The sequence below is a fragment of the Tachyglossus aculeatus genome, unplaced genomic scaffold (genome assembly GCF_015852505.1).
Source record: "Tachyglossus aculeatus isolate mTacAcu1 unplaced genomic scaffold, mTacAcu1.pri scaffold_131_arrow_ctg1, whole genome shotgun sequence".
Taxonomy (NCBI): domain Eukaryota; kingdom Metazoa; phylum Chordata; class Mammalia; order Monotremata; family Tachyglossidae; genus Tachyglossus; species Tachyglossus aculeatus.
In genome coordinates this window covers 576,803-603,682 of record NW_024044860.1, presented here as the reverse complement: position 1 = coordinate 603,682, position 26,880 = coordinate 576,803, and the positions used below count along the sequence as shown (strand labels likewise).

At 59.4% G+C, this 26,880-nt stretch overlaps 1 protein-coding gene across 1 annotated transcript in view; it reads right to left on the bottom strand.

Annotated features, from left to right (window-relative positions):
- LOC119922940 (proline-rich protein 36-like) overlaps positions 1–26,880 on the bottom strand; it is a 61,915-nt gene that overhangs the window by 14,841 nt on the left and 20,194 nt on the right. The window contains exons 4-6 of the mRNA XM_038742559.1: positions 17,941–18,267; positions 9,610–9,640; positions 7,986–8,110 (exon numbers count right to left, since the gene is read on the bottom strand). Of these exons, the coding sequence (XP_038598487.1) occupies positions 7,986–8,110; positions 9,610–9,640; positions 17,941–18,267 (483 nt within the window). The remainder of the gene's footprint in view (positions 1–7,985; positions 8,111–9,609; positions 9,641–17,940; positions 18,268–26,880) is intronic.

The window sequence follows — 26,880 nt, the reverse complement described above, 5'->3', positions numbered from 1 at the left end:
GGTTCCATGGAGGGGCGGGGCCAATATTGGGCGGGTTGGTTGGAAGGGGTCGGAGCCAATGAAAGGGGAGGTTTCCATGGAGGGGGCGGGGCCGAGCGGGAGCGGGGCCAATCAGAGGGGTGGGTTCGATGGAAGGGGCGGGGCAAATGGAAGTGGGCGGGGCCAACGAGAGGGGCGGGTTCCATGGAAGGGGGCGGGGCCGAGCGAGCATGGATGGGGCCAAAGGGGTGGGTTTCATGGAGGGGGCGGGGCCGAGCAGGGGCAGGGGCCAATCAGAGCGACGGGTTCCATGGAAGGGGGCGGGGCAATGGAAGGGGTCAGGGGAGAGAGGGGCGGGTTCGATGGAAGGGGGCGGGGCCAATGAAGGGGCGGGGCCAATCAAAGCGACGGGTTCCATGGAAGGGGGCAGGGGCGAGCGAGAGAGGGCGGGACCAATCAATCAAAAGGGTGGGGTCATGGGAGAGGGGCGGGGCCAATGAAAGGGACGGATTCCATGGAGTGGGCGGGGCCAATATCAGGCGGGTTGGATGGAAGGGGCGGGGCCAATTAAAGGGGTGGTTTCCATGGAGGGGGCGGGGCCGAGCGGGAAAGGGGCCAATCAGAGGGGTGGGTTCGATGGAAGGACGGGGTAGAGGGGGAAGTGGGCGGGGCCAATGGGAGGGGCGGGTTGGTTGGAAGGGGGCGGGGCCAGTGAAAGGGACGGATTCCGTGGAGGGGGGCGGGGCCGAGCGGGAGCAGGGCCAATGAAAGGGACGGATTCCATGGAAGGGGCGGGGCCGAGTGGGGGGCGGGGTCAGGGCAGAGTGCGCGGGGCCAATCACAGGGGCGGGTTCCATAGAAGGGGGCGGGGCCAATGAAAGGGGCGGGTTCAATTGAAGGAGGCGGGGCCGAGAGAGAAGGTAGGGGTCAGGGGAAGGGGGCCGAGGGAGAGTGGGCGGGGCCAATCACAGGGGCGGGTTCCATGGAAGGGGCGGGGCCGAGCAGGGCGAGTGGCCAAAGGGGCGGGTTCGATGGAAGGGGCGGGGCCAAGCGGGGCGAGCGGCCAATCACAGGGGCGGGTTGGATGGAGGGGGCGGGGTCAGGGGAGAGAGGGGCGGGTCCGATGGAAGGGGGCGGGGCCGAGCGAGAGTGGGCGCGACCAATGAAAGGGACGGATTCCGTGGAAGGGGCGGGGCCGAGCGGGGCGCGCGGCCAATCCCAGGGGTGCGTATCGATGGACGGGGGCGGGGCCGAGGGAAGGGGGCGGGGTCAGGGGTGAGACGGGCGGGGCCAATCACAGGGGCGGATTCGATCAAAGTGGGCGGGGCCAGGGAAGGGGGCGGGGCCGGAGGGAGGGAGGGAGGGAGACCCAGTGAACAGGGAGAGAGATGGGAAGGAGACACACAGAGACACACGGACAGAGACAACAGAGATGGAGGGTGGGGGAGAGATCCAGAGACACGGAGATGGAAGGAGGGAGACATGCAGAGACAGAGACAGAGACACCCAGAGAGAGAACAGATAGAGATAGAAAGGAGGGAGAGATCCAGAGACGCACGGAGAGAGAACAGAGATGGAGGGAGGGGGAGAGACCCAGAGACACAGACAGAGATGGAAGGAGGGAGACACGCAGAGACAGAGAGGGAGAGAGACAGAGACACCCAGAGAGAGAACAGACGGAGATGGAAAGGGGGAGAGATCCAGAGATGGAGGGAGGGGGAGAGATCCAGAGACACAGAGATGGAAGGAGGGAGACATGCAGAGACAGAGAGGGAGAGAGACACCCAGAGAGAGAACAGACGGAGATGGAAAGGGGGGGAGAGATCCAGAGACACAAGGAGAGAGAACAGACGACAGAAATGAAAGGAGGGGGAGAGATCCAGAGACACAGACAGAGATGGAAGGAGGGGGAGAGATCCAGAGACACAGAGATGGAAGGAGGGAGACATGCAGAGACAGAGAGACAGAGACACCCAGAGAGAGAACAGACGGAGATTGAAAGAGGGGGAGAGATCCAGAGACACACGGGCAGAGAACAGGCAGAGATGGAGGGAGGGGGAGAGATCCAGAGACATGGACAGGGGTGGAAGGAGGGAGACACGCAGAGAGGGAGAGAGACACCCAGAGACGGGAGGAGGGGGAGAGATCCAGAGATACACGAAGAGGGAACAGACGACAGAGATGGAAGGGGGGGGAGAGATCCAGAGACAGAGACAGAGGTAGAAGGAGGGAGACATGCAGAGACAGACAGGGAGAGAGACAGAGACACCCAGAGAGAGAACAGACGGAGATGGAAAGGGGGGGAGAGATCCAGAGACGCACAGAGAGAGAACAGAGATGGAAGGAGGGAGACAGAGGCAGAGATACAGACAGAGATGGAAGGAGGGAGACACATAGAGACAGAGACACCCAGAGAGAGAACAGAAGGAGATGGAAAGAGGGGGAGAGATCCAGAGACGCACGGAGAGAGAACAGAGAGAGATGGAGGGAGGGGGAGAGATCCAGAGACACGGACAGAGGTGGAAGGAGGGAGACACGCAGAGACAGAAAGGGAGAGAGACAGAGACACCCAGAGAGCGAACAGACGGAGATGGAAAGGGGGAGAGATCCAGAGACACAGACAGAGATGGAAGGAGGGAGACATGCAGAGACAGAGACACCCAGAGAGAGAACAGAAGGAGATGGAAAGAGGGGGAGAGATCCAGAGACGCACGGAGAGAGAGCAGAGAGAGATGGAGGGAGGGGGAGAGATCCAGAGACACAGACAGGGGTGGAAGGAGGGAGACACGCAGAGACAGAGACACCCAGAGAGAGAACAGATGGAGATGGAAAGAGGGGGAGAGATCCAGAGATGGAGGGAGGGGGAGAGATCCAGAGACACGGACAGAGATGGAAGGAGGGAGACACGCAGAGACAGAGAGGGAGAGAGACAGAGACACCCAGAGAGAGAACAGACAGAGATGGAAAAAGGGGGACAGATTGAGAGACACACGGAGAGAGAAAAGACAGAGATGGAGGGAGGGGGAGAGATCCAGAGACACGGACAGAGGTGGAAGGAGGGAGACACACAGAGAGGGAGAGAGACACCCAGAGATGGGAGGAGGGGGAGAGATCCAGAGATAGACGGAGAGGGAACAGACAGAGATGGAAAGAGAGGGGGAGAGTCCCGAGACACAGAGATGGAAGGAGAGAGACATGCAGAGACAGAGGAGACACCCAGAGAGAGAACAGATGGAGATAGAAAGAGGGGGAGAGATCCAGAGATGCACGGAGAGAGGACAGACAGCGATGGAGGGAGGGGGAGAGATCCAGAGACATTGACAGGGGTGGAAGGAGGGAGACACGCAGAGACAGGGAGGGAGGGAGACAGAGACACCCAGAGAGAGAACAGACGGAGATGGAAAGGGGGAGAGATCCAGAGATGGAGGGAGGGGGAGAGATCCAGAGACACAGAGATGGAAGGAGGGAGACATGCAGAGACAGAGAGGGAGAGAGACAGAGACACCCAAAGAGAGAACAGACAGAGATAGAAAGAGGGGGAGAGATCCAGAGACACACGGGCAGAGAACAGGCAGAGATGGAGGGAGGGGGAGAGATCCAGAGACACGGACAGGGGTGGAAGGAGGGAGACACGCAGAGACAGAGAGGGAGAGACAGAGACACCCAGAGACGGGAGGAGGGGGAGAGATCCAGAGATACACGGAGAGGGAACAGAGATGGAAGGAGGGAGACACGCAGAGACAGACAGGGAGAGAGACAGAGACACCCAGGGAGAGAACAGACGGAGATGGAAAGAGGGGGAGAGATCCAGAGATACACGGAGAGAGATGGAAGGAGGGGGAGAGATCCAGGGACACAGAGATGGAAGGAGGGAGACATGCAGAGACAGAGAGAGACAGAGATGGAAAGAGGGGGAGAGATCCAGAGACACACGGAGAGAGAACAGAGATGGAAGGAGGGAGACAGAGACAGGGACGGAGACAGAGACATCCAGAGAGAGAACAGAGGTTGAAGGAGGGAGAGAGACAGGGAGGGAGAGAGACAGAGACACAGGGAGAACAGACGGAGATGAAAGGAGGGGGGAGAGATCCAGAGACACAGAGAACAAAGAAAGGAGAGATGCAGAGACAGAGACGGAGAGATCCAGAGACACAGGGAGAGATAGGAAGGGGAGAGAGACCGAGCCAGAGAGCCAGAGACACAGAAGGAGAAAAGCCAGAGATGGGAAGAGGGAGACGGAGATGCAGAGAGATAACAGAGATGGAAGGAGGGGGAGAGATCCGGAGACACACGGAGAGAGCGGGCAGAGATAGAAGGAGGGAGACAGAGATCCAGAGACGGAGAGAGATAACAGGCAGAGACGGAAGGAGGGGGAGAGATCCAGAGACACAGAGAGAAAACGGACAGAGATGGAAGGAGGGAGACAGAGATGGAGAGGGAGACATAAGAGAGAGAAAAAAGAGAATCAGGTGAGTGTACTGAGCGACCCCAATTTCAATAAACCAGAGACCCTCCCCCGGACCCCTCCCCGGCGATCCCCGCCCCCCCAAAAAAAGTCTCCACCGGGAAGCCTTCCCGGATTTCCCGCCCCAGAAACTCAGTTTTTTCCAGATCGGCCAAGGGGCAATTCCAGTGGGCGGGGTCAAAGGTCAGGGGTCATGGCCAAGGGGCGGGGGGAGTGACCAGGCCAACGGTGGGGCGGGTCTGTGCGCCTGCCTGCCCGCAGGGGTCAGGGGTCAGAGGTCAGGGGGAAGCAGAGTGGCTCAGTGGAAAGAGCCCGGGCTTTGGCGTCATTCATTCATTCCTGTTCAATAAATAGGAATGAATGAATGAGTCGGAGGTCACGGGTTCGAATCCCCGCTCCGCCACTTGTCAGCTGGGTGACTTTGGGCGACTCGCTTCACTTCTCTGGGCCTCAGTTCCCTCATCTGTCAAATGGGGATGACGACTGTGAGCCCCACGGGGGACAACCCCATCGCCTTGTGTCCTCCCCGGCGCTTAGAACAGTGCTTGGCACCTAGTAAGCGCTTAATAAATGCCATTGTTATTATTATTATTGTTATTTAGAGGAGCAGCGTGGCTCGGTGGAAAGAGGCCGGGATTTGGAGTCAGAGTTCATGGGTTCGAATCCTGCCTCCGCCAACTGTCAGCTGGGTGACTTTGGGCGAGTCGCTTCACTTCTCTGGGCCTCAGTTCCCCCATCTGTCAAATGGGGATGACGACTGTGAGCCCCACGGGGGACAACCCCATCGCCTTGTATCCTCCCCGGCGCTTAGAACAGTGCTTGGCACCTAGTAAGCGCTTAATAAATGCCATTGTTATTATTATTATTGTTATTTAGAGGAGCAGCGTGGCTCGGTGGAAAGAGGCCGGGATTTGGAGTCAGAGTTCATGGGTTCGAATCCTGCCTCCGCCAACTGTCAGCTGGGTGACTTTGGGCGAGTCGCTTCACTTCTCTGGGCCTCAGTTCCCCCATCTGTCAAATGGGGATGACGACTGTGAGCCCCACGGGGGACAACCCCATCGCCTTGTGTCCTCCCCGGCGCTTAGAACAGTGCTTGGCACATAGTAAGCGCTTAATAAATGCCATTGTTATTATTATTATTGTTATTTAGAGGAGCAGCGTGGCTCGGTGGAAAGAGGCCGGGATTTGGAGTCCGAGTTCATGGGTTCGAATCCCGCCTCCGCCAACTGTCAACTGTGTGACCTTGGGCAAGGCACTTGACTTCTCTGGGCCTCAGTTCCCTCATCTGTCAAATGGGGATGAAGACTGTGAGCTCCCCAGGGGACAACCCGATCACCTTTTAACCTCCCTGGTGCTTAGAACAGTGCTTGGCACATAGTAAGCGCTTAATAAATGCCATTATTATTATTATTATTATTATTATTTAGAGAAGCAGCGTGGCTCAGTGGAATGAGGCCGGGATTTGGAGTCCGAGGTCATGGGTTCGAGTTCATGGGTGTGATGTGTCTGTGATGTTTCTAGACTGTGAGCCCACTGTCGGGTAGGGACCGTCTCTATATGTTGCCAACTTGTCCTTCCCAAGCGCTTAGTACAGTGCTCTGCACACAGTAAGCGCTCAATAAATACGATTGATGATGATGATGACCGACCGATATCATTATTATCATTCATCTTGGACTTCCCAAGCGCTTAGTCCAGTGCTCTGCACACAGTAAGCGCTCAATCAATACGATTGATGATGATGATGACCGACCGATATCATTCTTATCATTCATCTTGCCCTTCCCAAGCGCTTAGTCCAGTGCTCGGCACACAGTAAGCGCTCAGTAAATACGACTGAATGAGTGAAGGGATGATTATTAGAGAAGCAGCGCGGCGGCTTAGTGGAAAGAGCCCCGGCTCGGGAGTCAGAGGTCGTGGGTTCGAATCCCGGTCTCCATCCCCATTTTGCAGATGAGGTAACTGAGGCACAGAGAAGGTAAGTACATATCTATCCTATTTATTTTATTTTGTTGGTAGGTTTGGTTTTGTTCTCCGTCTCCCCCTTTTAGACTGTGAGCCCACTGTCGGGTAGGGACCGTCTCTATGTGTTGCCAATTTGTCCTTCCCAAGCGCTTAGTACAGTGCTCCGCACATAGTAAGCGCTCAATAAATACGAATGATGATGATGATCCCTTATTCATTCATTCATTCATTCATTCAATCGTATTTATTGAGCGCTGACTGTGTGCGGAGCACTGTACTAAGCGCCTGGGAAGTCCAAGTCGGCAACATAGAGAGACGGTCCCTACCCAACAACGGGCTCTCACTGACTTTGGGCGAGTCGCTTCCCGTCTCTGGGCCTCAGTTTCCTCCTCCGTCAATCAATCAATCAATCATATTTATTGAGCGCTTCCTGTGTGCAGAGCACTGTACTGAGCGCTTGGGAAGTACAAGTTGGCGACGTATAGAGACGGTCCCTACCCAACCAGCGGGCTCACAGTCTAAAAGGGGGAGACGGAGAACAAAACCAAACCTACTAACAAAATAAAATAAATAGAATAGATAACGGACAAGTAAAATAAACAGAGTAATAAATGTGTACGAACATATATACATATATACAGGTCATGGGTTCTAATCCCGGCTCTGCCACTTGTCAGCCGTATGACTGAGAAAGTCACTTCATCATAGTAAGCGCTCAATAAATACGACTGATTGATTCATCATCATCATCATCATTCGTATTTGTTGAGCGCTTCCTGTGTGCAGAGCACTGTACTAAGCGCTTGGGAAGGACAAATTGGCAACACACAGAGACGGTCCCTACCCACCAGCGGGCTCACGGTCTAAGAGGGGGAGACGGAGAACAAAACCAAACATACCAGCAAAATAAAATAAATAGGATAGATAGGCACTTTATCGTCTCTGCGCCTCAGTTACCTCATCTGCAAAATGGGGATTGAGATTGTGAGCCCCACATGGGACAACCTGATCACCTTGTGTCCTCCCGGGCGCTTAGAACAGTGCTTTGCCAGACTGAGCCCCTTCCTTCCTCTCCCCCTCGTCCCCCTCTCCATCCCCCCATCTTACCTCCTTCCCTTCCCCACAGCACCTGTATATATGTATATATGGTTGTACATATTTATTACTCTATTTATTCATTTATTTTTCTTGTACATATCTATCCTATTTATTTTATTTTGTTGGTATGTTGGGTTCTGTTCTCCGTCTCCCCCTTTTAGACCGTGAGCCCACTGCTGGGCAGGGACCGTCTCTGTGTGATGCCAATTTGTACTTCCCAAGCGCTTAGTACAGTGCTCTGCACATAGTAAGCGCTCAATAAATACGATTGATTGATATTGATTGATTGATTGCACATAGTAAGCGCTACGGGAGTGGAGACCGTGAGCCCGCCGGGGGGACAACCTGCTGACCTCGGATCTCCCCCAGCGCTCAGGACGGTGCTGGGCACGTGGTAAGCGCTCCGCCAACGCCATCATCAGGAGGATGATGAGGATGATGGTGATGATGATGATGAAGGCTGTTGGTTACTACCTACCGGTGACGCGGTTCTCGATGTCTCCCTGCATCTGCAGCGAGCGCACGAAGATGGTCTGGTTCCCGATGAAGCGGGCACAGGCGATGCCCCGGTAGGGTTGGCAGAAACCGTCCTCCTCGCCCTCCCTGGCCGGCCGGGGGAGGTGGGGACGGGGGGGGGACACACACACAAACACACAAACACACCCTGGGGGGGACACCCCAAAACACGGAGACCTCCCCCCCGTCCTCTTCCTTCTCCTCTTTTCCTCCTCTTCCTCCTCCTCCTCCCCTCTCCATCCTCCTCAGATCCTCAGCTTCCTCTTCCTCCTCCGCCTCCTGACTTCCTCCTCTTCTCCCCTTCCCCTCCTCTTTCTCTTCTCCTCCTCCTCCTCCTCGTCCTCCCCTCCTCCTCTTCCCCCTCTCTTTCTCCTCCTCCTCTTTCTCCCCACCTTTCTCCTCCATCTCTTCCTCCTCTCCCCTTTCTTCATCCTCCTTTCCCCTTTCATCCTCCTCCTCTCCTCTTCTCTTCCTCCTCCCCCCTCCTCCTCTTCCCCTTCTCTTTCTGCTCCTCCTCTTCCTCCTCCTCTTTCTCCCCACCTTTCTCCTCCATCTCCTCCTCCTCCCCCGCTTTCTTCATCCTCCTCTCCTCTTCCTCCTCCTCCTCTCCCCTTTCATCCTCCTCCTCTCCTCTTCCTCCCCCCTCCTCCTCTTCCCCTTCTCTTTCTGCTCCTCCTCTTCCTCCTCCTCTTTCTCCCCACCTTTCTCCTCCATCTCCTCCTCCTCCCCCGCTTTCTTCATCCTCCTCTCCTCTTCCTCCTCCTCCTCTCCCCTTTCATCCTCCTCCTCTCCTCTTCCTCCTCCCCCCACCTCTTCCCCTTCTCTTTCTGCTCCTCCTCTTCCTCCTCCTCTTTCTCCCCACCTTTCTCCCCGTCTCCTCCTCCTCCCCCTTTCTTCATCCTCCTCTCCTCTTCCTCCTCCTCCTCTCCCCTTTCATCCTCCTCCTCTCCTCTTCTCTTCCTCCTCCCCCCCTCCTCTTTCTGCTCCTCCTCTTCCTCCACACCTTTCTCCTCCTTCTCCACACCTTTCTCCTCCATCTCCTCCTCGTCCCCCTTTCTTCATCCTCCTCTTCTCTTCTTCCTCCTCCTTCGCCAAACCTTTCTCCTCCTTCTTCCCCCTTTCATCCTCCTCCTCTCCTCTTCCTCCTCCGCCTCTCCTCTTCCTCTTCCCCTTCTCTTTCTGCTCCTCCTCTCTTCCTCCTCCTTTCTCCATACGTTTCTCCTCCTCCTCCCCCTTTCTTCATCCTCCTCTTTTCCTCCTCCTCTCCTCTTCCTCCACACCTTTGTCCTCCCTCTCCTCCTCCCCCTTTCTTCATCCTCCTCCTCCTTTCATTCAATCGCATTTATTGAGCGCTTAATGTGTGCAGAGCACTGAACTTCTTCCTCCCCTCCTCCTCATTTCCTTCCTCCTGCTCTTCCTCCACAACTTCCTCCTCCTCCTCCTCTTCCTCCACACCTCTGTCCTCCCTCTCCTCCTCTTCCCCATTTCATCCTCTTCCTTTTCTTTTCCTCCTCCCCTCCTCCTCTTCCCCTTCTTTCTTCTTCTCCTCCTCCTCCTCCTCCCCGCCGCCCCCGGGGGTCACTTACTGGGAGTTGTGGTTTGGGCTGGTGGTGGGACCTGCAAGGTAACAGAATCAGAAACCGTCCATGAGACCGACAGCCCCCCGCCTCCTCCCGGAGCCTTCCCTCCTTCACCCCGACAGATTTCAGGTGGAGAAACTGAGGCACAGAGCCGTGAAGGGGGCTCACTGCGCTGAACGCCGAGGGGAGGACGCAGGACCGTGAGGTCGGGCGCGGTCCCCGGCCCCCACGGGGTTCTCGGTCTTTTTGTGGGGAGGGGAGAGCAGGGCTTCAATCCCCATCTCGCAGAGGGGGAAACTGAGGCCGAGAGCCGTCAAGGGCTCACGGTGTGCCGCGCGCCGTGCTGAGCGCTGGGGCGGGCACGGGGTCACCAGGTCGGACACGGGGCTCCCGGTGTCCACACTGAGGGGAAATGACTGACTCAAGGTCACCCCTCGGGCTCCAGTGGGGTCCATTTCTTGGGGGCGAGGGTGGGGAGGGGCTTCTGGAGATGTGGTGGGGGGGGGGTCCTGGACGTCACGGGGGAGAGAGGGAGAGAGAAGGGGGTCGCTTAGTACAGCGCCTCAGCGCTTAGTACAGAGGAAGAAGAGTAAGAGAAGAAGGGGAAGAGGAGGGAACAGAAGAGGAAGAGAAGAGGAGGAAGAGATGCGGGAGCCGAGGAGGGAGAGGAGGGAACAGAAGAGGAAGAGAAGAGGAGGAAGAGATGCAGGGGCCGAGGAGGGGGAGGAGGGAAAAGAAGAGGAAGAGGAGGAAGAGATGCAGGAGCCGAGGAGGGAGAGAAGGGGAAGAGGAGGGAAAAGAAGAGGAAGAGAAGAGGAGGAATCGATGCAGGGGCCGAGGAGGAGGAGGAGAGAAAAGAAGAGGAAGAGGAGGAAGAGATGCAGGAGCCGAGGAGGGAGAGAAGAGGAAGAGAAGGGGGAGAGGAGGGAAAAGAAGAGGAAGAGAAGCAGGGGCCGAGGAGGAGGAGGAGGGAAAAGAAGAGGAAGAGGAGGAAGAGATGCAGGAGCCGAGCAGGGAGAGAAGAGGAAGAGAAGGGGAAGAGGAGGGAAAAGAAGAGAAGAGGAGGAATCGATGCAGGAGCCGAGGAGGAGGAAAAAGAAGAGGAAGAGGAGGAAGAGATGCAGGCACCGAGAAGGGAGAGAAGAGGAAGAGAAGGGGGAGAGGAGGGAAAAAAAGAGGAGGAATCGATGCAGGAGCCGAGGAGGAGGAGGAGGGAAAAGAAGAGGAAGAGGAGGAAGAGATGCAGGAGCCGAGGAGGGAGAGAAGAGGAAGAGAAGGGGGAGAGGAGGGAAAGGAGGGAAAAGAAGAGGAGGAATCGATGCAGGAGCCGAGGAGGGAGAGAAGAGGGAGAGAAGGGGAAGAGGAGGGAAGAGAAGAGGAGGAATCGATGCAGGAGCCGAGGAGGAGGAGGAGGGAAAAGAAGAGGAAGAGGAGGAAGAGATGCAGGAGCCGAGGAGGGAGAGAAGAGGAAGAGAAGGGGAAGAGGAGGGAGAGGAGGGAAAAGAAGAGGAGGAATCGATGCAGGAGCTGAGGAGGAAGAGGAGGGAAAAGAAGAGGAAGAGGAGGAAGAGATGCAGGACCCGAGGAGGGAGAGAAGGGGAAGAGGAGGGGAAGAGGAGGGGGAGAGGAGGGAAAAGAAGAGGAAGAGAAGAGGAGGAATCGATGCAGGGGCCGAGGAGGGGGAGGAGGAGGAAAAAGAAGAGGAAGAGGAGGAAGAGATGCAGGAGCCAAGGAGGGAGAGAAGGGGAAGAGAAGGGAAAAGAAGAGGAGGAATCGATGCAGGAGCCGAGGAGGAGGGAAAAGAAGAGGAAGAGGAGGAAGAGATGCAGGAGCAAAGGAGGGAGAGAAGAGGAGGAGAAGGGGGAGAGGAGGGAAAAGAAGAGGAAGAGAAGAGGAGGAATCGATGCAGGGGCTGAGGAGGAGGAGGAGGAAAAAGAAGAGGAAGAGGAGGAAGAGATGCAGGATCCGAGGAGGGAGAGAAGGGGAAGAGGAGGGGGAGAGGAGGGAAAAGAAGAGGAAGAGAAGAGGAGGAATCGATGCAGGAGCCGAGGAGAAGGAGGAGGGAAAAGAAGAGGAAGAGGAGGAAGAGATGCAGGAGCCGAGGAGGGAGAGAAGGGGAAGAGGAGGGAAAAGAAGAGGAAGAGAAGAGGAGGAATCGATGCAGGAGTCGAGGAGAAGGAGGAGGGAAAAGAAGAGGAAGAGGAGGAAGAGATGCAGGAGCCGAGGAGGGAGAGAAGAGGAAGAGAAGGGGAAGAGGAGGGAAAAGAAGAGGAGGAATCGATGCAGGAGCCGAGGAGGAGGAGGAGGGAAAAGAAGAGGAAGAGGAGGAAGAGATGCAGGAGCCGAGGAGGGAGAGAAGGGGAAGAGGAGGGAAAAGAAGAGGAGGAATCGATGCAGGAGCTGAGGAGGAGGAGGAAGGAAAAGAAGAGGAAGAGGAGGAAGAGATGCAGGAGCCGAGGAGGGAAAAGAAAAGGAAGAGAAGAGGAGGAATCAATGCAGGGGCCGAGGAAGAGGAGGAGGGAAAAGAAGAGGAACAGATGCAGGAGCCGAGGAGGGAGAGAAGAGGAAGAGAAGGGGAAGAGGAGGGAAAAGAAGAGGAAGAGAAGAGGAGGAAGAGATGCAGGGGCTGAGGAGGAGGAGGGAAAAGAAGAGGAAGAGGAGGAAGAGATGCAGGAGCTGAGGAGGGAGAGAAGAGGAAGAGAAGGGGTAGAGGAGGGAAAAGAGGAAGAGAAGAGGAGGAATCGATGTAGGAGCCGAGGAGGAGGAAAAAGAAGAGGAAGAGGAGGAAGAGATGCAGGAGCCGAGGAGGGAGAGAAGAGAAAGACAAGGGAAAGAGGAGGGAAAAGAAGAGGAGGAATCGATGCAGGGGCCAAGGAGGAGGAGGAGGGAAAAGAAGAAGAAGAGGAGGAAGAGATGCAGGAGCTGAGGAGGGAGAGAAGGGGAAGAGGAGGGAAAAGAAGAGGAGGAATCGATGCAGGAGCCAAGGAGGAGGGAAAAGAAGAGGAAGAGGAGGAAGAGATGCAGGAGCTGAGGTGGGAGAGAAGAGGAAGAGAAGGAGGAGAGGAGGGAAAAGAAGAGGAGGAATCGATGCAGGGGCCGAGGAGGAGGAGGAGGAGGGAAAAGATGAGGAAGAGGAGGAAGAGATGCAGGAGCCGAGGAGGGAGAGAAGAGGAAGAGAAGGGGGAGAGGAGGGAAAAGAAGAGGAAGAGAAGCAGGGGCCGAGGAGAAGGAGGAGGGAAAAGAAGAGGAAGAGGAGGAAGAGATGCAGGAGCCGAGGAGGGAGAGAAGAGGAAGAGGAGGGGAAGAGGAGGGAAAAGAAGAGGAAGAGAAGAGGAGGAATCGATGCAAGGGCCGAGGAGGAGGAGGAGGGAAAAGAAGAGGAAGAGGAGGAAGAGATGCAGGAGCCGAGGAGGGAGAGAAGAGGAAGAGGAGGGGAAGAGGAGGGAAAAGAAGAGGAAGAGAAGAGGAGGAATCGATGCAGGGGCCGAGAAGGAGGAGGAGGGAAAAGAAGAGGAAGAGGAGGAAGAGATGCAGGAGCCGAGGAGGGAGAGAAGAGGAAGAGAAGGGGAAGAGGAGTGAAAAGAAGAGGAAGAGAAGAGGAGGAAGAGATGCAGGGGCCGAGGAGGAGGAGGAGGAGGGAAAAGAAGAGGAAGAGGAGGAAGAGATGCAGGAGCCGAGGAGGGAGAGAAGGGGAAGAGGAGGGGAAGAGGAGGGAAAAGAAGAGGAGGAATCGATGCAGGAGCCGAGGATCGGGAGAAGAGGAAGAGAAGATGGGGAAGACGAGGGAGAGAAGGAGGGACAGCCAACGGGGAGAAGAAGGGGAAGAGGAAGGAGAGAAGAGGGAGAGAAGATGGGGAAGAGGAGGGAAGAGAAGAGGGAGAGAAGCTGGGGCCGAGGAGGAAGTCAAGAGGGAGAGAAGAAGGGGAAGAGGAGGGAAAAGAACGGAGAAGAGGAAGGAGAGAAGAAGGGGCCAAGGAGGGAGGGAAGACGGAGTCGAGAAGGAAGAGAATTAGGGCCATGGGACGGAGAGAAGATGGAGGACGAGGATGGGGAGAAGAGGAAGAGAAGGAGGGGAAGAGGAGGGAGAGAAGGAGGGGCCGAGGAGGGAGAGAGGAAGGGGGGAGAGGAGGGAAAAGAAGAGGAAGAGAAGAGGAGGAAGGGAAGCAGGGGCCGAGGGAGGAAGAGGAGAAGGAGACGACAGAGGAAGCACACAAGACAGAGTCGAGAAGGAAGGGAGTTCGGGCCAGAGGACGGAGGGAAGCGGGGGACGAAGATCGGGAGAAGAGGGAGAGAAGACGGGGAAGAGGAGGGAAAAGACGAGGAAGAGAAACAGGGGCTGAGGAGGGAGAGAATTCACGCCAGACGATAGAGAGAAGAAGGGGCCGAGGAGGAAGAGAAGATGGAGAGAAGACAGGGAAGAGTGAAAGAGAGAATTTAGGTCTCGGAGGATGGAGAGAAGAAGAAGGGGAAGAGGAGGGAAAGAATTCCGGCTGGAAGAGGGAGAGAAGCGGGAGGAGAAGAAGAAGAGAAGAAGGGGATGAGGAGGGGGGAAGTGGGAGAAGAAGAAGAGAAGAAGGAAGGAGGGAAAGAATTCCAGCTGGAAAAGAAGAGGTTGAAGAGGGAGAGAAGCGGGAGAAGAAGAAGAGAAGAAGGGGAAGAGGAGGAGGAGAAGTGGGAGAAGAAGAAGAGAAGAAGGAGATAAGGAGGGAAAGAATTCCAGCTGGAAAAGAAGAGGTCAAAGAGGGAGAGAAGCGGGAGAAGAAGAGAAGAAGGGGAAGAGGAGGGGGGAAGCGGGAGAAGAAGAGAAGAAGGGGAAGAGGAGGAGGAGAAGCAGGGGCCGAGGACGGAGAGGAGAAGGGGGCTGGGGACGGGGAGAATCCAGGCCCAGAGGAGGGAGAGAAGTGGGAGAAAGGGAAGAGAGAAAGGGGAAGAGGAGGGAGAGACGAAGGGGAAGAGGACGGAGAGAAGAAGCCGAGGATGGACAGAGAAGCAGAGGCTGAAGAGGGAGAGAAATCAGGCCGGAGGCCGGACAGACGAAGTGGTCGAGGAGGGAGAGAATTCAGGCCAGGAGGCAGAGAGACAAAGAGGCTGAGAATGGACAGAGATGAAGGGAGAGAGTTGAGGCCAGAGGCCAGAGAGACCAAGAGGCCAAGGACAGACAGAGAAGCAGAGGCTGAAGAGGGAGAGAATTCAGGCCGGAGGCCGGACGGACAAAGAGGCCGAGGACGGACAGGGACGAAGGGGCCGAGGAGGGAGAGAATCGAGGCCGGAGGAGGAAGAGGTGAAGGGTTGGAGGAGGGAGAGAATTCAGGCCCGAGGCTAGAGAGATGAAGAGGCCGAGGACGGACAGGGACGAGGGGGCCGAGGACGGAGAGAATCGAGGCCGGAGGCCGGACAGATGAAGAGGCCGAGGACGGACAGAGACGGAGCGATCCAGGCCGGAGAGACAGAGAGGCTGAGGATGGACAGAGAAGCGGAGGCCGAGGACGGGGAGAATCGAGGCCGGAGGCCGGAGAGACCAAAAGAGGCCGAGGACGGATGGAGACGAAGGGACCGAGGATGGAGAGAATTCAGGCCGAGGCCGGACAGAAGAAGAGGCCGAGGACGGACAGAGATGAGGGGGCCGAGGAGGGAGAGAAACGAGGCCGGAGAGGAGAGGACGAGGACGGGCAGAGACGAAGCGATCCAGGACGGGGAGAATCGAGGCCGGAGAGACAAAGAGGCAGAGGATGGACAGAGACGAAGAGGCCAAGGGCGGACAGAGACGAGGCGACCCAGGACGGAGAGACAAAGAGGCCGAGGATGGACAGAGAAGCGGAGGCCGGGGACGGCGAGAATCGAGGCCGGAGGCCGGAGAGACGAAGAGGCCGAGGACGGACAGAGACGAAGCGATCCAGGCCGGAGAGACAAAGAGGCTGAGGATGGACAGAGAAGCGGAGGCCGGGGACGGGGAGAATCGAGGCCGGAGAGACGAAGAGGCCGAGGACGGACAGAGACGAGGGGGCCGAGGAGGGAGAGAATCGAGGCCGGAGGATGGAGAGACGAAGGGTTGGAGGAGGGAGAGAATTCAGGCCCGAGGGGAGAGGGACAAAGAGGCCGAGGACGGACAGAGACGAGGGGGCCGAGGAGGGAGAGAATCGAGGCAGGAGGCCGGACAGGTGAAGAGGCCGAGGACGGACGGAGACGTAGAGGCTGAAGAGGGAGAGAATCCAGGCCGGAGGCCAGACAGATGACGAGGCCGAGGACGGACGGAGACGAAGGGGCTGAGGAGGGAGAGAATCGAGGCCGGAGGCCGGACAGATGAAGAGGCCGAGGACGGACGGAGACGAAGGGGCTGAGGAGGGAGAGAATCAAGGCTGGAGGCCAGACAGCTGACGAGGCCGAGGATGGACGGAGACGAAGGGGCTGAGGGGGGAGAGAATCAAGGCCGGAGGCCGGACAGATGACGAGGCCGAGGATGGACGGAGACGTAGAGGCTGAAGAGGGAGAGAATCCAGGCCGGAGGCCGGACAGATGATGTGGCCGAGGACGGACGGACACGAAGAGGCTGAAGAGGGACAGAATTCAGGCCGGAGGCCGGACAGATGACGAGGCCAAGGCCGGACGGAGACGTAGAGGCTGAAGAGGGAGAGAATTCAGGCCGGAGGCCGGACAGATGACGAGGCCGAGGCCGGACGGAGATGTAGAGGCTGAAGAGGGAGAGAATTCAGGCCGGAGGCCGGACAGATGACGAGGCCGAGGACGGACAGAGATGTAGAGGCTGAAGAGGGAGAGAATTCAGGCCAGAGGCCGGAGAGATGAAGAGGCCGAGGATGGACGGAGACGGAGAGGCTGAAGAGGGAGAGAATCCAGGCCGGAGGCCGGACAGATGATGAGGCCGAGGACGGAGAGAATTCAGGCCGGAGGCCGGACAGATGACGAGGCCGAGGGCGGACGGAGACGTAGAGGCTGAAGAGGGAGAGAATTCAGGCCGGAGGCTGGACAGATGAAGAGGCCGAGGACGGACGGAGACAAAGGGGCTGAGGAGGAAGAGAATCCAGGCCGGAGGCCGGACAGATGAAGAGGCTGAGGACGGACGGAGACGTAGAGGCTGAAGAAGGAGAGAATTCAGGCCGGAGGCCGGACAGATGACGAGGCCGAGGCCGGACAGAGACGAGGGGGCCGAGGATGGAGAGAATTCAGGCCGGAGGCCGGACAGATGAAGAGGCCGAGGACGGATGGAGACGTAGAGGCTGAAGAGGGAGAGAATCCAGGCCGGAGGCCGGACAGATGACGAGGCCGAGGACGGACGGAGACGAAGGGGCTGAAGAGGGAGAGAATCCAGGCCGGAGGCCGGACGGATGAAGAGAGGCCGAGGACGGACGGAGACGTAGAGGCTGAAGAGGGAGAGAATCCAGGCCGGAGGCCTGACAGACGACGAGGCCGAGGACGGATGGAGACGTAGAGGCTGAAGAGGGAGAGAATCCAGGCCGGAGGCCGGACAGATGACGAGGCCGAGGACGGACGGAGACGTAGAGGCTGAAGAGGGAGAGAATCCAGGCCGGAGGCCGGACAGATGAAGAGGCCGAGGACGGACGGAGACGAAGGGGCTGAAGAGGGAGAGAATCCAGGCCGGAGGCCGGAGAGATGACGAGGCCGAGGACGGACGGAGACGTAGAGGCTGAAGAGGGAGAGAATCCAGGCCGGAGGCCGGACAGATGATGAGGCCGAGGACGGACGGAGGCGTAGAGGCTGAAGAGGGAGAGAATCCAGGCCGGAGGCCGGACAGCTGAAGAGGCCGAGGACGGATGGAGATGTAGAGGCTGAAGAGGGAGAGAATCCAGGCCGGAGGCCGGACAGATGACGAGGCCGAGGACGGACGGAGACGTAGAGGCTCAAGAGGGAGAGAATCCAGGCCGGAGGCCGGACAGGTGAAGAGGCCGAGGACGGACAGAGACGTAGAGGCTGAAGAGGGAGACAATCCAGGCCGGAGGCCGGACAGATGAAGAGGCCGAGGACGGACGGAGATGAAGGGGCTGAAGAGGGAGAGAATTCAGGCCGGAGGCCGGACAGATGACGAGGCCGAGGACGGACGGAGACGAAGGGGCTGAGGAGGGAGAGAATCGAGGCCGGAGGCCGGACAGATGAAGAGGCCGAGGACGGACGGAGACGTAGAGGCTGAAGAGGGAGAGAATCCAGGCTGGAGGCCGGACAGATGACGAGGCCGAGGCCGGACGGAGACGAAGGGGCTGAGGAGGGAGAGAATCCAGGCCGGAGGCCGGACAGACGACGAGGCCGGAGGCCAGAGAGAACCGGGGACCGAGGGAGGGGACCGAGGCCCGTCGCACGTCCCCTCACCGGGTCTGACGAAGAGCAGGCCGGTGGTGGTGACGGTGTGGAGGCCGTTGGTGGCGAGGCACTGATAGTAGCCCGTGTCGGTGGTGTCCAGGCGCTGGATGCGGAGGCGGGCGGCCCGCTGGTCCCCGCCGGGCGCGGCGCTTCGCTCAGCGTGCCGCACCGTGACGCGGGCCCCCTCCCCGGCCAGGGGCGCGTGGTTCTTCAGCCAGCGGACCGTGGGCGGGGGGCTGCCCGCCACCCGGCACTGGAGGACCGCCGTCTGGCCCCGCACGGCGCTCACGTTGCCCACCGCCTCCACCACGCGCAGGAACGAGCCCGGGGACGCGCCTGCGGCGGGGGACACGCGGGGACACGGGCGCACACGGGGACGCGGGCAGGGACGTGCGGGGGGAGACGGGGGACACGCGGGGATGTGGACATGGACGCACGTGGGGACATGAGGGGAGACGTGGGGATGTGGACATGGCATACAGGGATGTGGGGACACGCGGGGATGCGGACACAGACGTACAGGGACATGGATGCACGTGGGGACACAGGCAGGGACATACGGGGGGGAGACGGGGGACACGCGGGGATGTGGACACGGACGCACGTGGGGACACGAGGGGAGACACGTGGGGATGTGGACACAGCATACAGGGGCACGGACGAACATGGGGACACGAGGGGAGACATGGGGGGACACGCGGGGATGCGGATACGGACGTACAGGGGCATGGATGCATGGGGGAACACAGGCAGGGACATACGGGGGGAGATGGGGGACACGCGGGGATGCGGACAAGGATGCACGTGGGGACATGAGGGGAGACACATAGGGACATGGACACGGACGTACAGGGACACAGACGCACGTGGGGACACGAGGGGAGACATGTGGGGACACGCGGGGATGCGGATACGGACATACAGGGGCATGGATGCACGTGGGGACACAGGCAGGGACATATGGGGGGAGACGGGGGACACGCGGGGATGCGGACGCGGATGCACGAGGGGAGACACGTGGGGACGTGGACACGGACGTACAGGGGCACAGACGCACGTGGGGACACGAGGGGAGACATGTGGGGACACGCGGGGATGCGGACACGGACGTACAGGGGCACGGACGCACGTGGGGACACAGGCAGGGACATATGTGGGGAGAGGGGGGACACGTGGGGATGCGGACAAGGATGCACGTGGGGACACAAGGGGAGACAGGTGGGGACAGGGAAACAGACGTACGGGGACATGGATGCACGTGGGGACGCAGGCAAGGACATGTGTGGAGAGGCAGGATGCACAGGGATGCGGTCACAGATGCACACGGGGACACAGGCAGGGACATAAGTGGGGCGAGGGGGGGCACGCAGGGACATGGGGTCGCACCGGGGGGACGTGCGGGGACACGCGGGGTTGCGGATACGGACATACAGGGGCACGGGCGCACGCGGGGACACGGGCAGGGACGTACGGGGGGAGACGGGGGACACGCGGGGATGCGGACACGGATGGACACGGACGCATGTGGGGGCACGAGGGGGGACACAGACGTGCGGGGGCACGGACGCACGCGGGGACACGGGCAGGGACGTACGGGGGGAGACGGGGGACACGTGGGGATGTGGACATGGATGCACGTGGGGACATGAGGGGAGACATGTGGGGATGTGGACATGGCATACAGGGATGTGGGGACACGCGGGGATGCGGACACAGACGTACAGGGACATGGATGCACGTGGGAACACAGGCAGGGACATACGGGGGGGAGACGGGGGACACGCGGGGATGCAGACATGGACGCACGTGGAGACATGTGGGGATGTGGACATGGACATACAGGGGTACAGACGAATGTGGGGACACGAGGGGAGACATGGGGGGACACGCGGGGATGCGGACACGGACGTACAGGGGCACGGACGCACGTGGGGACACAGGCAGGGACATATGGGGGGAGACGGGGGACACGCGGGGATGCGGACATGGACGCACGTGGGGACACGAGGGGAGACACGTGGGGACGCGGACACAGACGTACAGGGGCACAGATGCACATGGGGACACGAGGGGAGACATGGGGGGACACGCGGGGATGCGGATACGGACGTACAGGGGCATGGATGCATGGGGGAACACAGGCAGGGACATACGGGGGGAGACGGGGGACGTGCGGGGATGCGGACATGGATGCACAAGGGGAGACATGTGGGGACGCGGACACGGACGTACGGGGCGCACGTGGGGACACGAGGGGAGACATGGGGGGACACGCGGGGATGCGGACACGGACGTGCAGGGGCATGGACGCACGTGGGGACACAGGCAGGGACATATGGGCGGAGACGGGGGACACGTGGGGATGCGGACATGGATGGACACGGACGCATGTGGGGACACGAGGGGGGACACACGGGGATGCAGACACAGACGTACAGGGGCATGGACGCACGTGGGGACACAGGCAGGGACATACGGGGGGAGACGGGGGACACGCGGGGATGCGGACACGGACGCACGTGGAGACATGAGGGGAGACACGTGGGGATGTGGACATGGCATACAGGGGCACAGACGAACGTGGGGACACGAGGGGAGACGGGTGGGGACAGGGAAACAGACGTACGGGGACATGGATGCACGTGGGGACGCAGGCAAGCACATATGTGTGGAGAGGCAGGACGCACAGGGATGCGGACACGGACGCACACGGGGACACAGGCAGGGACATACGGGGGGAGACGGGGGACACGCGGGGATGCGGACACGGACGCACGTGGAGACATGAGGGGAGACACGTGGGGATGTGGACATGGCATACAGGGGCACAGACGAACGTGGGGACACGAGGGGAGACGGGTGGGGACAGGGAAACAGACGTACGGGGACATGGATGCACGTGGGGACGCAGGCAAGCACATATGTGTGGAGAGGCAGGACGCACAGGGATGCGGACACGGACGCACACGGGGACACAGGCAGGGACATACGTGGGGACGTACAAGGGGACGTACACACAGACACACAGGGACGTGGACGCACGGATGCACACGGGAACGGGCGGGGACATATGGACACACACAGGGGCGTACGTGGACATATACGGGGACACACGCGGAGACATACAGGGAGGGGGAGATGGACACACACGGATGTTCACGAACACGGGGACACACAAGGACACGGGGGTGGGGGTCATGCGGGCACCGAGGGTGGGGAAAGGAGGGGGACACAGGGGGCAGATCAGATGGTCAGCCATGGCACCCCCTCCTCGCCCCCAACTCCTCTTCCTCACTCCCTCCTTCCCGGCTGGGTGGGCTGGGCGTTTCTGGGCCTCTAGGGAGGGTCTCTGGGCATCTTGGAGGGGTCTCTGGGCCTTCCTGGAGGGGTCTAGGGAGCATCTCTGGTGGTCTCTGAGGGTCTCTGGGCATCGCGGGGGCTCTACGGAAGGTCTCTTGGGGTCTCTGGGCCTTCCTGGAGGGGTCTAGGGAGCATCTCTGGTGGTCTCTGAGGGTCTCTGGGCATCGCGGGGGCTCTAAGGAAGGTCTCTTGGGGTCTCTGGGCATCACGGGGGCTCTAAGGAAGGTCTCTTGGGGTCTCTGGGCCTTCCTGGAGGGGTCTAGGGAGCATCTCTGGTGGTCTCTGAGGGTCTCTGGGCATCGCGGGGGCTCTAAGGAAGGTCTCTTGGGGTCTCTGGGCCTTCCTGGAGGGGTCTAGGGAGCATCTCTGGTGGTCTCTGAGGGTCTCTGGGCATCGCGGGGGATCTAAGGAAGGTTTCTTGGGGTCTCTGGGCATCGCAGGGGCTCTAAGGAAGGTCTCTTGGGGTCTCTGGGCATCCTGGGGGGTCTCTGGGCCTTCCTGGAGGGGTCTAAGGAGGATCTCTGGTGGTCTCTGAGGGTCCCTGGGCATCGCGGGGGCTCTAAGGAAGGTCTCTTGGGGCCTCTGGGCATCTTGGTGGGTCTCTGGGCATCGTGGGGGCGCTAAAAAAGATCTCTTGGGGTCTCTGGGCCTTCCTGGAGGGGTCTAGGGAGCATCTCTGGTGGTCTCCGAGGGTCCCTGGGCATCGCGGGGGCTCTACGGAAGGTCTCTTGGTGTCTCTGGGCATCTTGGAGGGTCTCTGGGCATCGCAGGGGCTCTAAGGAAGGTCTCTTGGGGTCTCTGGGCCTTCCTGGAGGGGTCTAGGGAGCATCTCTGGTGGTCTCTGAGGGTCTCTGGGCATCGCGGGGGCTCTAAGGAAGGTCTCTTGGGGTCTCTGGGCCTTCCTGGAGGGGTCTAGGGAGCATCTCTGGTGGTCTCTGAGGGTCTCTGGGCATCGCGGGGGCTCTAAGGAAGGTCTCTTGGGGTCTCTGGGCCTTGCTGGAGGGGTCTAGGGAGCATCTCTGGTGGTCTCTGAGGGTCTCTGGGCATCACGGGGGCTCTAAGGAAGGTCTCTTGGGGTCTCTGGGCATCTTGGGGGTCTCTGGGCCTTCCTGGAGGGGTCTAGGGAGCATCTCTGGTGGTCTCTGAGGGTCTCTGGGCATCACAGAGGCTCTAAGGAAGGTCTCTTAGGGTCTCTGCACCTTCCTGGAGGGGTCTAGGGAGCATCTCTGGTGGTCTCTGAGGGTCTCTGGGCATCACGGGGGCTCTAAGGAAGGTCTCTTGGGGTCTCTGGGCCTTCCTGGAGGGGTCTAAGGAGGATCTCTTGTGGTCTCTGAGGGTCCCTGGGCATCACGGGGGCTCTAAGGAAGGTCTCTTGGGGTCTCTGGGCATCTTGGAGGGTTTCTGGGCATCGCGGGGGCTCTAAGAAAGGTCTCTTGGGGTCTCTGGGCATCTTGGAGGGTCTCTGGGCATCGCGGGGGCGCTAAGAAAGGTCTCTTGGGGTCTCTGGGCCTTCCTGGAGGGGTCTAGGGAGCATCTCTGGTGGTCTCTGAGGGTCTCTGGGCATCACGGGGGCTCTAAGGAAGGTCTCTTGGGGTCTCTGGGCCTTCCTGGAGGGTGTCTGGGCCTTCCTGGAGGGGTCTAGGGAGCATCTCTGGTGGTCTCTGAGGGACTCTGGACATCGCGGGGGCTGTAAAGAAGGGGTTCTTGGGGTCTCTGGGCCTTCCTGGAGGGGTCTAGGGAGCATCTCTGGTGGTCTCTGGGCATCACGGGGGCTCTAAGGAGGGTCTCTTAGGGTCTCTGGGCATCTTGGAAGGTCTCGGCATTGCAGGGGCTCTAAGGAAGGTCTCTTGGGGTCTCTGGGCATCATGGAGGGTCTCTGGGCCTTCCTGGAGGGGTCTAGGGAGCATCTCTGGTGTTCTCTGAGGGTCTCTGGGCATCGCGGGGGCTCTAAGGAAGGGGTTCTTGGGGTCTCTGGGCCTTCCTGGAGGGGTCTAGGGAGCATCTCTGGTGGTCTCTGAGGGTCTCTGGGCATCGCGGGGGCTCTAAGGAAGGTCTCTTGGGGTCTCTGGGCATCTTGGAGGGTCTCTGGGCATCGCAGGGGCTCTAAGGAAGGTCTCTTGGGGTCTCTGGGCCTTCCTGGAGGGTCTCTGGGCCTTCCTGGAGGGGTCTAGGGAGCATCTCTGGTGGTCTCTGAGGGTCTCTGGGCATCGCGGGGGCTCTAAGGAAGGTCTCTTGGGGTCTCTGGGCCTTCCTGGAGGGGTCTAGGGAGCATCTCTGGTGGTCTCTGAGGGTCTCTGGGCATTGCAAGGGCTCTAAGGAAGGTCTTTTGGGGTCTCTGGGCATCTCGGAGGGTCTCTGGGCATCACAGGGGCTCTAAGGAAGGTCTCTTGGGGTCTCTGGGCATCTTGGAGGGTCTCTGGGCATCGCAGGGGCTCTAAGGAAGGTCTCTTGGGGTCTCTGGGCATCTTGGAGGGTCTCTGGGCCTTCCTGGAGGGGTCTAGGGAGCATCTCTGGTGGTCTCTGAGGGTCTCTGGGCATCACGGGGGCTCTAAGGAAGGTCTCTTGGGGTCTCTGGGCATCTTGGGGGGTCTCTGGGCCTTCCTGGAGGGGTCTAGGGAGCATCTCTGGTGGTCTCTGAGGGTCTCTGGGCATCGCGGGGGCTCTAAGGAAGGTCTCTTGGGGTCTCTGGGCCTTCCTGGAGGGGTCTAGGGAGCATCTCTGGTGGTCTCTGAGGGTCTCAGGGCATCGCGGGGGATCTAAGGAAGGTTTCTTGGGGTCTCTGGGCATCGCAGGGGCTCTAAGGAAGGTCTCTTGGGGTCTATGGGCATCTTGGAGGGTCTCTGGGCCTTCCTGGAGAGGTCTAGGGAGCATCTCTGGTGGTCTCTGAGGGTCTCTGGGAATCGCGGGGGCTCTAAGGAAGGTCTCTTGGGGTCTCTGGGCCTTCCTGGAGGGTCTCTGGGCCTTCCTGGAGGGGTCTAGGGAGCATCTCTGGAGGTCTCTGAGGGTCCCTGGGCATCACGGGGGCTCTAAGGAAGGTCTCTTAGGGTCTCTGGGCTTTCCTGGAACGGTCTAGGGAGCATCTCTGGTGGTCTCTGAGGGTCTCTGGGCATCACAGGGGCTCTAAGGAAGGTCTCTTGGGGTCTCTGGGCATCTTGGAGGGTCTCTGGGCATCGCGGGGGTGCTAAGAAAGGTCTCTTGGGGTCTCTGAGCCTTCCTGGAGGGGTCTAGGGAGCATCTCTGGTGGTCTCTGAGGGTCTCTGGGCATCGCGGGGGCTCTAAGGAAGGTCTCTTGGGGTCTCTGGGCATCTTGGGGGGGGTCTCTGGGCCTTCCTGGAGGGGGTCTAGGGAGCATCTCTGGTGGTCTCTGAGGGTCTCTGGGCATCACGGGGGCTCTAAGGAAGGTCTCTTGGGGTCTCTGGGCCTTCCTGGAGGGGTCTAGGGAGCATCTCTGGTAGTCTCTGAGGGTCTCAGGGCATCGCGGGGGATCTAAGGAAGGTTTCTTGGGGTCTCTGGGCATCGCAGGGGCTCTAAGGAAGGTCTCTTGGGGTCTATGGGCATCTTGGAGGGTCTCTGGGCCTTCCTGGAGGGGTCTAGGGACCATCTCTGGTGGTCTCTGAGGGTCTCTGGGAATCGCGGGGGCTCTAAGGAAGGTCTCTTGGGGTCTCTGGGCCTTCCTGGAGGGTCTCTGGGCCTTCCTGGAGGGGTCTAGGGAGCATCTCTGGTGGTCTCTGAGGGTCTCTGGGCCTTCCTGGAGGGGTCTAGGGACCATCTCTGGTGGTCTCTGAGGGTCTCTGGGCATCGCGGGGGCTCTAAGGAAGGTCTCTTAGGGTCTCTGGGCTTTCCAGGAGTTGTCTAGGGAGCATCTCTGGTGGTCTCTGAGGGTCTCTGGGCATCACGCGGGCTCTAAGGAAGGTCTCTTGGGGTCTCTGGGCATCTTGGGGGGTCTCTGGGCCTTCCTGGAGGGGTCTAGGGTGCATCTCTGGTGGTATCTGGGCATCGCGGGGGCTCTAAGGAAGGTCTCTTGGGGTCTCTGGGCCTTCCTGGAGGGGTCTAGGGAGCATCTCTGGTGGTCTCCGAGGGTCTCTGGGCATCGCGGGGGATCTCAGAAAGGTCTCTTGTGGTCTCTGGGCAACTTGAGGGGGGTCTCTGGGCCTTTCCGGGAGGGGCTAAGGAGGGTCTCTTGAGTTCTCTTTGAGTCTGTCTCTGGGGATCTCTTGGGCTCTGAGGAGGGTCTCTGTGGGTCTCTGGGCATCTTGGAGGGTCTCTGGGCCTTCCTGGAGGGGTCTAGGGAGCATCTCTGGTGGTCTCTGAGGGTCTCTGGGCATCACGGGGGCTCTAAGGAAGGTCTCTTAGGGTCTCTGGGCCTTCCTGGAGGGGTCTAGGGAGCATCTCTGGTGGTCTCTGAGGGTCTCTGGGCATCGCAGGGGCTCTAAGCAAGGTCTCTTGTGATCTCTGAGGGTCTCTGGGCATCTTGAGGGGGGTCTCTGGGCCTTTCCAGGAGGTGCTAAGGAGGGTCTCTTGAATTTTCTGTGAGTCTGTCTCTGGGGATCTCTGGGGCTCTGAGGAGGGTCTCTGTGGGTCTCTGGGCATCTTGGAGGGTCTCTGGGCCTTCCTGGAGGGGTCTAGGGAGCATCTCTGGTGGTCTCTGAGGGTCTCTGGGGATCACGGGCACTCTAAGGAAGGTCTCTTGGGGTCTCTGGGCAACTTGAGGGGGGTCTCTGGGCCTTTCTGGGAGGGGCTAAGGAGGGTCTCTTGAATTCTCTGTGAGTCTGTCTCTGGGGATCTCTGGGGCTGTAAGGAAGGTCTCCTGTGGTCTCTGAGTGTCTCTGGACATCTCTGACGTTCTGAGGAAGGTCTCCCATGGCCTCTGAGTGTCTCTGGGCATCTCTGGGGGGGTCTCTGGGCCTTTCTGGGAGTCTCTAAGGAGGGTCTCGAGTTCTCTGTGAGTCTCTGTTTCTGGGGGGGGAGTGTCTCTGAGTGTCTCTGGGCATCTCTGGACAGCCTTTCTGGGAGGGTCTAAGGAGGATCTCGAGTTCTCTGGGCATCTCTGGGGCTCTGAGAAAGGTCTCTGTGGGTCTTGGGCATCTCTGGGGGGCGTCTCTGGGCCTTCTTGGGGGGTCTAGGGAGGATCTCTTGAGTTCTCTGTAAGTCTCTGTCTCTGGGAAGGTCTCTGTCTCTGGACATCTCTGTGGGGGGGGGTCCTCTGGGCCGTTCTGGGAGGATCTAAGGAGGGTCTCTTGAGTTCTCTGTGAGTCTCTGATTTGGGGGGGCATCTCTGACTGTCTCTGGGCATCTCTGAGGGGTCTCTGGGCCTTTCTGGGAGGGTCTAGGGAGGGTCTCTTGAGTTCTCTGTGAGTCTCTGACTGTCTCTGGGCCTTTCTGGGAGGGTCTAAGGAGGGTCTCTCGAGTTCTCTGTGAGTCTCTGACTGTCTCTGGGCCTTTCTGGGAGGGTCTAAGGAGGGTCTCGAGTTCTCTGTGAGTCTCTGACTGTCTCTGGGAGGATCTAAGGAGGGTCTCTTGAGTTCTCTGTGAGTCCCTGACTGTTTCTGGGGGGATCTCTGACTGTCTCTGGGTATCTCTGGGAGGATC